Consider the following 12,946-nt stretch of genomic DNA (forward strand, 5'->3'; position numbering starts at 1 on the left):
AAACACTTAATTCTTTCTTTGGTGGCATTTCATTCCTAAGCACTACAGAAGATGTGTTTAGAGTACATAATATTTAAAATAATTTACCAGTCTTGCTTTCTTTCTCTGTCAAAGCACAAAAAGAGACAGTTATAATTATAGTAAAGAAGGTATTTTACTTTTTTCCAAAAATGGTTTCTGGTTGAAAAACCCAGAAATTATTTTTGCCAAATATCTCAATCGTCTCTTCTTAGTAATAGTGCAATTATTTCCAGCATTTTGGTGGCAAATGTTCTCAATAAGGACAGGTCATATACCATATCCTTCTCTTTTCAAAATTACATAATACTTGCATTATCTTTGAATATATATTGAATATGTAATTTTAAAATCTTTGTCTGAGTCTGTACCTCAATATTAAGATATTTTATCCGACCCACTGTCACAAATACAATAATGCATGTAAAATATATATTATTTTGTGTGTGGAAGAAAAGGAGTATGATATAAACATATTTTAACTGTATCCTATAATTTGCTTATAATAAGAAGAAATCAGATCTGGTAGTTAAGATTCAAAGAAGATCATTCTTTGTTATATACAATTTGGCTTAAAGTATGCGTGAGTTTTAATGAATTGAGTAAATGTACCAAAAAACCCACGAGACAGGAAACGATTCTGAAACACCGCACTTAAACCACTTTCCTAAGAAGGAACATTTTTTAAAGAGGAAGCCTAGCTAACTGAAGCATTAGAAGGGATTATAATACCACACAAGAATATTGCTGTTCCTAAAATGGGAAGAGACTGTTAGGAACTCCTATAAACTGGTGAGACGCTAGATTCAAACTTGCACAGTGGCCATTGCTGGATACCTGAAATTGTACCTTCTGGTGACATGACTTTTCTGGAGAGGATTATGAAATACTGTCTTTCATTTAAATGAAAACAAACAAACAAACACAGCAACACAAACTTTAACAAAAAAGCAACTGGGGTATGCTTTAGGAAAAAATTGCTTTTTTAAAGAATTGGAGTATTTATGGGGGGCATTTGGGGGGAGAGTGAAGGCTGGTGGGCAGGATCATACAAAAAGCTTGTTTTGACATTGTGTGTATGTGTGTATATATGTGCACGTGTGTATGTATGTGTGTATATGTATGTATGTGATGAGGAGACTGGTACTCCAGTAACAGTCACAGCAGAGCCAGGGCCATGCTGGTCTCTAGCCCCACGGTGTAGAAGGAAGTTAGTCACCTGCCCTGGTTTCCATGGGCTGAGAGTCACCTTCTCCAGCCCCAGTTTTTGAGGGGGGCTGCTTCTCTACACTTAGCAAGAAGAATGTGAATTACCCAGAAATTGATTTGCCAAGTATCTTGACTGTCTCATTTTAGTAGCAGTAAAATGATTTCTAGGGCTTCGGCGGCGAGTGTCCTGATAAAGGGCAGGCTCCAGGCTGCACCCCTTTCCTGCTGAGTGCCTCTGAGCCTGCCCTGCTGGGGGCGGGGGTCAGAGGCTTAAGGTGCACTACTGAATTTTCTGTTCTTCCCAAGTGCAACGACCCTAGAGTCAAGAAAAATCCCTTTGCCTTTGGCCATCCTTCCCCTACGTGTATAGCATTTACTACTTTCTTTTTCTACCCTCAGTCTTTCTGTAATAGGAAGCCAGAGACGCTGGGAAAAAACCAAAGGAGAAAAACCCAAAAGCAAACCCTCTTACAGAGGCCTCATTGGGATCCAGAAACTATTCAAGTACTTAAATGTGGAAAAGCCCCTGTCACCTTACAAAATAAGTTTGACCAACAGCAGCACCTGAAAATATAATTTTGTAAACTAGTTCGATTGTGTTGAAACACACTGGGCAGCAGCCTTTCCATGCTTTATTATTACCGAAGCAGAAGGGAAAGGAGCTGCAATGCATTAGAGGAAAGTTTATACTTTATTGAGCAAAGAACTTTAATCCTATGATACTAAGAGCATCGGTGGCCACAGAGTAGCTGCTGCCTCTGAATATCATGCAGCACAAATTTCAGCGTAAGTGGTTCTATGAACCAGCGCTCTGAAGAGGAGCCGTGGGCTGAGGCTGTGCTCTAAACCCAGCCTTGGAAAACTTTGCTCTGTGCTGCATTCCTGTTGCTGTGAAACTAGAAAGAAATTCTCCTCTGGATTTTGTCAGTAGTATTAGAAGATTGATAAACATACAGAAAATAGGTATTTTGAAATCCTGATGTCTTTCTTTCCTTAGGCTCAAAACTATCCCCCATTTATCAATTCACCTTCGATCCACCTCTTTTAGAATTATAGGTAAACAAGTATGTTCTTATTTTTAATATGTACATAGAAATGTGTCCTGGTGTCTGGGCTATTTGACCACACCTAAGAATTAGCCACAGGAGGGACAGACCTGCTCCCCACCCTCTATGCCCATGTTCACTGAAGTACAGACGTGAAATAGACAAACACACAACATAATGTACTTGGTCTTTTAAAAATTATATGTATATTTGAATGTAAAACACCAATTAACCATAGAAACTTTGAGAAATACAGAAAAATTTAAAGAACTCCCCAAAGGTAACTGTTGGTAACATTTCCTGTCTGGCTGTATGTGAGCACATGTATGTTACACATGATTTGTATGGAATGCATGATTTCTTACACAATTAGAATCATGCTGTATTGTTCCATTTTATATCTTTCTTTTTAACATTAATCATATTGAATCATGAAAATTTTGCCTGCTTTTATATTTTTGAGAGAGAAAGGAGGGAGAGGGAAAGAGAAACACCAATGTGAGAGGAACATTGACTGACTGCCTCCTGCACCCCCCCCCCCCCATCAGGGATTGAGCCTGCAGCCCGGGCGTGTGCCCTGACTGGGAATCAAACCAACAACCTTTTGGTGCATGGGCCAACACCCAACCAACTGAGCTATACCACCAGGGCCTATAAAGACTTTTTAAAGATTCCAGCCTATGTTTAATAATCTTTAAAGTTTTCAAGTAGCTATCAACCCAAATGTATTAAAATGTAAGTGCTGATTCTATTTTAAAATTTAAAAAATTAAATAATTGCACGAATTACTCAGATTCATTTTAGCTCATTCATCCCTTTAAAAACAACTTAGTAAAGAAAACATGCTTATTTTGATAAAACACCCGTAGACAAAGCTAGATATTAAAATATTACAGCGCCCTGGCCGGTGTGGCTCAGTGATTAGAGTGTTGGCCCCACACACTGAAGAGTCTTGGGTTCGATTCCTGGTCAAGGGCACATACCTGGGCTGCAGGTTTGTTCCCTGGACTGGCCTGGGCATGAGCGGGAGGCAACCAATTGATATGTCTTTCTCACATCGATGTTTCTCTCTCTCCGACCCACCTCCCCTTCCCCTCTACCTAAAAAGCAATGGAAAAATATCCTCAGGAGAGGATTAAAATAAATAAGTAAATAAAATACTACATGAGAAATTAGGTTCATTGAGTACTAAATTCATGGGGATGTTGAAAACTTTATGTTACTACCATTTTTAATTAAAATCACAAAACTATGGTTTCAGACAATAAAAGTATTGTGGAAAATTTTGGCTACCTAGTACATTTTGCAAAACCAAATTATATTTTTCCACAGATATCATTTTTAAAAGATGATTTATTTTTTTCTAAAATAAAAACGTTGGCTCTGAGAAATTATAAATGTCACATTTAAGACTATAATGACCCCTTACAAATTACTTATGAAGGAGGCATTATGATTTTAATAAACTGCTAGTAGACAATATACTGCTAAAACAAACCAACAAAAAACAAAAATGAAAAACTGTGCTTCACTGGTTTCAGGTTAACCTGAGGATATGGCTCCTCTCTATCTCTTGGCCTTTTAATTTAGAACTACTTCCCTTGTAAATCAAGAAAAAATTAAGTAGCAACTCCACTTATGACCCCAGGGACTGAAGTTCCTGTATAACAAAGCCAATCTGAGCCACACCTGAATGCAATTTTCCTCTCTGAAACTCTTGCCACTTAGAATTAAAGGAACCCATTTAAAACGAAAGCTTAGTCCTCTGGTCAAAAGTCACAACTACTGAAATTTACATTTTGGCAAGAATACCCAGAAACATTTTACTAAGAACCAAAAATAATGTAAATTAATATAAGAGCAAAATTAAAGCAGTTCTTTCTTGTGTAAGGTAATGTCTTCCAATCCGAAATTTTTCCCTGTTAAACTCAAAGTCATTAGTATCTGTACAACAGTTTCGACAGTTTTTCTATAAGGCTAAGTATAGTTATTAATCATCATGTTGAAATGTTTACCCCATCTGAATATAAATACCTTTGTATTTATATTCCATACAAGCACAAAAAGGAGAAACCAAATTATAAGCCTTTCCTCAACTTTAACAGACAAACAAGCTAATACCCTATTCTATAAAAACAGATGAATGAGGCCCATCTAAATTCTTAACTTTATGAGGAAATGGCTCACCTTCTGTACCTTTAACCTTTTCTTTGTCCTCAAATTGTAATTTCCTAAAAGAATTGAGTGGTAGCTTATTCTAAAATCTCTTCCACTGATGCTCAGCAAAGTAGCTTAATGTCTTCTTGACTTTAGCACTGGAGCCCTTGTAATATGTTATGATTATTTTTTATTTCTTAAAACAGACTTTTAATATAATTATTTATAAAAATCTAACAAAATTATAAATAATAATGGCAGTAATAACTGCAAACAATTAAAAATTCATATAACTTTATTTTTTATTTTAACTTTTTAAATATTTTTATTTAAATATGTCTATTGATTTCAGAGAGAGGAAAGGAGGAAGAAAGAGAGAGAGAAACATGAATGATGAGAGAGAATCATTGATCGGCTGCCTCCTGCACGCCCCCTACTAGGGATGGAGTCCACAACCCGGGCATGTGCCCTGACCGGGAATCGAACCTCAGTCTCCTGGATCAACCACTGAGCCACGCCTGGCCGGGCAAAAATCATATAACTTTAGAAATAGATGTGACCTTAGAAGTTATTTAATCTTCTGAAATTTAAATAATTTTTTCACTTCTTATTAACATTTTAAGAATTAAAGACTGGCCTGATATTGGCCAAAAAACCCCGTAAGATCCCTCAATTTTGGCCCACGTGTGCTCATATCACATATACTGATGATAAAGCAAATGGAACTGGACTTAATGTAATATATACAAAAATTCTCTAGTCTGAAGTATAATCTGTTCTTTACCTGTCATAAAACAAAAATATAGGCTTTGTTAAAGAAGGTACATAATGCCAATAAATAACCTTAAGTATGTCAGTTATGTGATGGCACGTAAGACAATTTGTTTTCAAATATATCAAAATATTTTCCAATTTCAATAAGTTAAAAATTGTTTTGCACATCTGTGTAGACACACTCACTAAGCATATTTAGTTATTTTATTTACTAAAAGCCAATACAATAGATTTCCAGAAGTGTTGATGTCATAGATTACTGTCACATGGTTTGAGTGTTGACTCCCATGCAGGGGGAAGGAAAAAGGGGGAAGGGCTGGGTACACAGCCAGCTTTCACAATCGCCCTCACTCTATGTTCTAGGAACAGGCTCTGCTTTCACAGTTTCCCTTATTTGACAGGCCCATCCTTAGCGTCAGTGGCCCTGTCCTCTTGGTTTTTCTCCAGGAGGGGCTCCTGGGGAGAAGATTTATGGGTAGCTAGTACGACAATATTTTTAAAGATCTTCATGTGGTAAAAAGATTTGGTAGATTAAAAGGAAGTGCATGATTGAAGAGAGAGGAGTGAGAGCAGTCCGTTTATGCCTATCTACTATGTACCAGACGCTGAGCTCTACTGATACTCTGTACTTAGTTCTGATGGCTCTGCATTAAACGGATGCTCATATTCCTGTTGAAGATAAGGAACTAGGCTCTGAGAACTAAAGGCTCCTTGGTGCCCATGCCCTTGGCAAGTGGCAGAGCTCAGTGATTTACAGAAGCCAAGCTGAGACTTGGTGCCTGCCCAAAAGAATGTTCATTGGTCTGTGCCAAAGCGAGAACAAACATGGACCACGGAGTGAGGTTTTTAAAAAGCTAAATTCCTTTGGAAAACTCTCTTTTATTCTGAGAATATACCCTTTCTTTTTTATTGAAGTGAAATGCCTTTTAAAAATAAAGGGACTGTGTATATTGATGGACATTTTCTTGTTAGAGTCCTTTACCTGGCAAAGTGAGCACAGCACTCAGTAACCCTAGGCCAGTCTCCCAGGTGGTTTTCAAAGGCTGACTGAGTCATGAAATCCTAAGGCGTGGAAATGGGCAGTATAGCTGGATTTAAATCCAGGCTTTAAAATACTGTTTAGTTTCCACCACACCATGCTGCCTTCTGCATGCTCAAATGGATTCAGCTATTCTGAAGCCACAAAGAAATACATATTCTAGACTCTAAAATAGCACTGTCCAAAAGAAATTTCTGCAATGATGGAAATATTCTGTGTTGTCCAGTACATTATCCTCTAGCCACATGTGGCCACTTAGCACTTGAAATGTGGCTGGTGCAACTGAGGAACTGGTTTTTACTTTTATTTAACGTTAATTCACTTAAATTAAGAAGCCACATGTGACTAATGGCTGTCATGTTGACCAGTGCAGCTCTTGAGCAATCTTTACAAAACCTTAGTTATATGTCCTCCAAGAAAGACAATAATAAAAAAATAAAATAAAAATAACCAAAAAAGTGTGCAGTCAACACATGAAATTAACTCCATGACTTAATGTAAGAGTTCTTTTTACTAACTGCCTTCCTTATAGCGTCTATAAAAACATATTTACAACTGAAAATAGTCAAGATTAGATGAAAGTTTTACTTTAATACACTTTTAAAAAATCACCCAAAGGACCTTTAGATAACATATAAATCAGAATGCTTGTGATTTTGAGGAAAAAAACCCCAAAACTAAAAACAAACAATCAAAAACATAGTAAGAATAACCAGCCAAAGAAACAAAACTGGCCGTGGTGGAAATAACAAATTTAATTTGAACTTCTCTAAGTCCCAAAGGAGGAATGGATATTGAGACATGGAAATGTGAGATCTGCACGCAGACGTGTTCTCTCTGGAAGTGAAACGATGGTCTTGGGATCATTCATAACATTTACTAGCAGACTAAGTCATTCACTGGGTTGCCTAAATGATTTCCTGCCACAGCGCAGCCTCCCACACATGCCGACGTGCACGCAGCTGTTCTTTCTCTTTCTGCTTTTAACTGGCCTCTTTCCACGGGAGGAACGCAGGAACGAGTGCCTCGCACATGTTTAGGCACCTGCGGCAGCATATGTTTAGGCAAACCCGTAGTAGTCAGTGACAGCAATTTTTTTTTCAACCTAGGTTAAGAACAGCCCTGAAGTCTCAAAACCCTTAAGGGAGAGCTGACACAAAGCCTGAGAGAAACTGCAATAAGAAGGGATAATTGGGGACGTTTCTTCAGCAAATCTGACCAGGACCTCAAAGCCCAGTGTTTGCCAGTCCTGACCTGGTTTTTCTTGAAGGCTTTCTTTCGCTGTATTTGTGAAACACATCTTTATGTTTCATATTGCGGGGATGTAGTGAGAATGATTTACTAATACTCCCCAGCATATCTTATCTCAAGAAACACATCACATAAATGTTCCAGCAGTGGGATTAATTTTCCTTAAATGGCTTAGGAAACGATGCAGAGGACATTAAGAACAATTCGATAAGGGTCTAGCACTGACAAAAGTGATCGATGTGTAAGTGAAAATAGGGATTTATATAGAAATCTCAATATTGACTGGGTAAGCCTCCTTTTCTGCATATAATTAAAAAAAATAAAGACAGAAATGCATGATCCAAACAAAATTTTTATCTTGTTTTCATGGATCTATAATGTCTCAAATGATATCCTGGCATAAAATAGGTGCTCTCAATAATTGCTAAGTGAGTAAAAAAAATGATACTCTCATTAAAAAATGCAGCCAATTAATACACTCCTAACTCACCATGCGTTTGTCTCTGGCCTCTGTCTAAAGCCAAGTTGCTTCCCCTTTGGTGACGCTGGAGGAGATGACATTAGAGCTGGTCACTCACCCATTCAGCACCGTTATCACCTACGGGCTGTTCTGCACCTTCCGACTCACCCCTGTTCTCTTCTCTCCTCTCCTCTGGCCGGCAGAGGGGCTCTTCTAAGCCCTTTCCCTGTTCTCAGGCTGCCCCACCCCCTTTCCTTTACTTGCTGACGGCGATACTTTCTATCTCAATAAAAAGGCATGGACCACTAGCCAAAATTCTGTAAACATTTTCCCTTTGTCTCCAACTTCTATTTCCCTTTCACTGTGTTTTCCTTCTTTGCCCTTCCTAAGTAACACCGTCTCTATCACTCTCCCAAGATGAGTCTGTTTACTTGAGCTCATAATAATCCTTTTGTCAGTAGCTACAGCTCCATATTTAACACCTGCTTTCCCTCGGTTCAGGGTTCATGCATTAGAGGAAAACTCCCTTTGAGCCGAGTTCCCCTCAAGCAGCTTAGTGCTCCCTCCTCCTGCGACGTATCGCCCTTCTCAAGAGGCGCCCAAGCTCACCGCTGCTTCGCTTTCATTCCATCCCGAACTTTCCATTCCATCCCGAACTTTCCATTCCGTCCTGAACGCACCGGGCTCCTAATGACCGCTGCACTAGGACACCCTGCCCAGTCGTCATTCATCCCAGTAGGCACAGAACAGAATTGGTTTTCTAATTTCTCTTCGTTCTCCGGACTGTTGTTTCTGCTCTCTGACCTTGTCCTTGACCTGCTGCCTGTTTTCCCGAGAGTTCCATCCTTACCATGTAAAAGCCCAAATCATTACCCACTATGTGCCATTACGGTGTCCACTCTCCATCTTGTGTTCCTCATGTCAGCATCGCCATTAGTTTACTCCTTCAGGGGCAATGCTCCAGCATTTTCTCCGATCCCCCTTCTCCACTGACTGTGCCCCCACCACCACTCTGTAAGCCTCTTGCTTCTGGACCAGCCCCTTCATCGCAACACCGCTCCCTTGACCTGGGCCTCCATCGTATTTAACCTTCTTTATTCCTCCGAATTTCAACATAATCCACTTCCCTGCAGTAACTTTACCAGGTAATCATTCAACAATAGAGTAATCAGAATACAGTAAAAGTAGGAATTTGATCACGACAAATCCCAGCTACAAACCTTTGTGGCTCTTAGGTCCCATACACTGTATTCAAATGTTCTTTCCCGTCTGCCACATTTCCCTGCTCACACCAATGACTGCCATCCCTTAACTGAGCCATGAGCTCCCTTGCCTCAGACTATGCAAACCTTGCTCCTTTAGCCTGGCTCTCCCTGGGTGGCAAACTCTCCTACTCCTCTCTCTGCTTCTATAGTTTTGTAAATGCCTCACAGATGGTGTTACTGCACTTTATTATAAAGGTCATGAGTGCAAGACCACCCCATCGGCACACTGGGAGCTTTGAATGCACTAGAGTTGCTCAGTAAGTGTTTTAATTATGTATAAATGAACAAATAAATGTCTTAAATTTTACACCCAAGAAAGTGGGATAAAAGTAACTTAGAAAAAGCCTGGCTGGCGTGGCTCAGCGGTTGAGCGTCAACCTAGGATCCAGGAGATCGAGGTTCGATTCCCGGTCAGGGCACATGCCCGGGTTGCGGGCTCGATCCCTAGGAGGGGGCATGCAGGAGGCAGCTGATCAATGACTCTCTCATCACTGATGTTTCTCTCTCTCTCTCTCCCCCTCTCCCTTCCTCTCTCTGTAATCAATAAAGATATATATTTTTTAAAAATTCAAAAAATTCTCCTACCCCTCTTTTCAAACAAACAAAAAACAAACAAACAAAACACTTAGAGATAGAGTCATTGGAAGAAGGAAGTTGTTTTGGGATGAAGAAGGGTGGATGCCATTAATACAAGGAATTAATGATAAATACAGGGTGGGGCCCAAGTAGGTTTACAGTTGTGAGTACACGAAACATAGAGTTTATTCTTCTATTATTATTTATTAATTATTGAATTATTTTCCATATGAGCAACTGTAAACCTCTATGTACTAATTAACGAGTGTTAGGCAACAGTTGAACAAAAAAGTGTAAATTTCCAGGATGCAATTAAGTGCCATAGATCTGAAGCTCATTTACTAAAGATGAACATGTACTAATTAATGATTGTGAGGCACAGTGGAGTAAGAAAGTGCGAATTTATAGAAAGCGTTTAAGTGGTTTAAGATCTGTAGGTCAACTGAAGTTGCAGGGCCAGAGATACCGAGCAATACGTTATCTGATAAAAGCTGGTAGTTGAACACACACGCAAAACAGTTTTCAAAAGGAGAGTCCAGAGGGTCAGGGGCTGTACTTCAGGGAAATGCAGTATGTTAAGGGGTGATAAGAGGAGCTGGTGAAGGAGAGGTCTGGGAGAAGGAGGGAACAGAGAACACAACAATGATAAAAGCTGGGAGATGAAAACCACCTGGTATTTCCTCTAATAACTGGCAACATGCCTTCCACTTTATGGAAGTGGCATCTATTCATTTCAAGTGTTGAAATGAATAGATTTCAGAGGTCAATGAGAATGGGAGATCGATTTCCGAACATTAAGGCAACACAACATGGTAAGGAAATGTAGAGAACAGGTGTAGATCTGGGGGTGGGGCGGGAGAATGGGGAGGTATAACTTACCGAACAGGTTCCAATGCCAAAAAAGATGCCCGACTTTTGAAAGACAGTGTAGTCTTGTGCATTATTAAAGCAGACAGTGAGATGCTTTTCCCTGTAGTCCACAGGGACACAATGTAAGGCTTACCTACTGTCTTTTCCACTAACCATTTGATCTGAGATGTTATTCCATAGATTATCCGTTATTTGAAAGCAAGAACATTGTTTTATGATTTTCATATACTTCCTACAGTGCTATGAACAGGGACAGCTACACAGTAAGAGTTTAATAATTCAGTATTTGAATCAAAATGATTGTGGTTTAGTTGCTCATTCCTAGGGAGACTAGAGCATTAATTATATAATAACTTTACAAGTATTAATAATTATATAATAATTTTACAAGTGTTAATAAAATGGCAACCAAGAGCTGCATGCTGTGAAAATGAGTAAAGTACAGTTTCATTTCTAGACCCTATTCAGACCTACTGGAATACCTTAGTGATCTGGGGAAGCCAAGAATAACCCTAGACCCTCATAGGCCCTCAAATAAGACCCTCATATAAGTTAATTCCTGTAAGATGAATTACAACCAGTCCTGAGTTTCTGAGATGGTATCATGAGAAAATGGTGAATGCTACTGGACAAACATCTAGATGCAGAGAAGGGAAGTGGGGACTGACTCTACATACAAAGGTAAGAATTACCACAAATGACAGTGCAAGTGTTGAGTGAAAATAAGGTCCTATTTAGAAGCCTCTACAACTTAGAAAGCTAAAGAACATGACAGTAAACACAGGACTGGATTGTGTTGAGAAAATGAGCTAATAATAATGTATGATCTGTGAACCCGCTCATCAGTTTTAATTATTTTCTAAGCTGTGTCATCTCTTAAATAATATTCAAGTTTGTCTAATGTTTTCTGTGCTTGCCTCCAGCGATTCATATTCCAACAATGGTTTAAGTTAGGCAAAACCCACAAAGACCTCTCGAATGATCTGGAAACCAGTGCTAACATCTGTATAGAACATCAACTGAGATATATTCAAAATGCTATACACTCGAATATCACAGGGATTTTCCAACTGAGTTTAAAGCTTTTCCAAATATTAGAAAACATGCATGTGTCTGGGTAGCTAAAACTTAGGTCCAACATGAATATAAGGTAATGTTTTAAGTGTAAATGTTTCCATTAAAAATATAATTCTCACTTTTTCCAGACAATGTATCTGTGGGAAAATAAATGTTTCTTATCAAGAGTGACAGCGTACTCAAGTTAAATCAACCATTTATCTTCAGATTGTATGCTTTTCCTCACTATTCTTTTTAAACTCTAGAATGGTGGTTTTATTACATCATCAACTCTAGAGATAAACTTGATTTTCTACAGAGGCTCCCTCTTGTCTCTGCTCACGCTCCTACTTACATATCACTGGCGATGGAGGAGTTCCGGGACATAGACTTTGGAGAGAGGTCATAGTCGCTGTCGGATCGGTACAGAAACGACTCCCGGCGTTGGCTGTGGACAAAGTTTGCTTGGAGAATTAGCCCAGATCCTGGGCTGGTCATGGGATCCAAGGGACTCCGTCCCGAAGATGTGCCATTGTCCACATCAAAACTGTAAACGAAGTAGAAGGAATGACATCACTGTGAGTATTTGCATGTTGATATTTTAGTAAAGGGAGATTTCACACTTTAGGAATTGACAGTGGGAAAACTACAGCTGACTCCTGCTGTTAAAAAGCAATAATACTGAAATACACAAAAGTAAAAAAACACATGCTGACTTTATACTCTTGTTTTCCTAAGCTTTGGGATACTTAATACTTTTGTTAACCAACCAGATACAAGACATAGGTCTCTCTAAACTCAGCTTTAGTTAAAAGAAACCATTCTGAAAGGAATGATTCTCCTAAATACAGAATTCCTTTCAGGAAAAGAACAAATACATGGTAATTACAAATACAGAGTAATTTTGGTTCAATTCAACAAGTCCCATTGTATGCCTAATATCATTGCTTCCCCAACCTGGGCTGGCTTCTCTCCCTTTGGCCTACACTTACCCAATCACTACTTTCTATTGTGGCCACCTCCCTCCACCTCCACTGCCAATATATTAAGCCCAGGGTTCCATCAACTCTCACCCACATTATTATAACAGCCTTAAAATTAGTCTCTTGCATCTATTTTCTACCCTGTACCAAGAGTGATTCTTCTTATACTAGAAATCTGACTATGTCATTCATCAGTTTAAAACCTTTCAGGAGCTCACTATTGTCCTCAGGATAAAGTCCAA

General features: G+C 39.0%; 1 protein-coding gene across 4 annotated transcripts in view; it reads right to left on the reverse strand.

Moving 5' to 3' along the window:
- Positions 1-12,946, reverse strand: part of PDE4D (phosphodiesterase 4D) — an 896,187-nt gene that overhangs the window by 164,744 nt on the left and 718,497 nt on the right. For all 4 annotated transcript variants that reach the window (XM_087815369.1, XM_087815370.1, XM_087815372.1 and 1 more), the window contains one exon: positions 12,077-12,268. In XM_087815369.1, the coding sequence (XP_087671495.1) occupies positions 12,077-12,268 (192 nt within the window). The remainder of the gene's footprint in view (positions 1-12,076; positions 12,269-12,946) is intronic.

This window comes from Miniopterus natalensis, chromosome 3 (assembly GCF_054644295.1).
Source record: "Miniopterus natalensis isolate mMinNat1 chromosome 3, mMinNat1.hap1, whole genome shotgun sequence".
Taxonomy (NCBI): Eukaryota; Metazoa; Chordata; class Mammalia; order Chiroptera; family Miniopteridae; genus Miniopterus; species Miniopterus natalensis.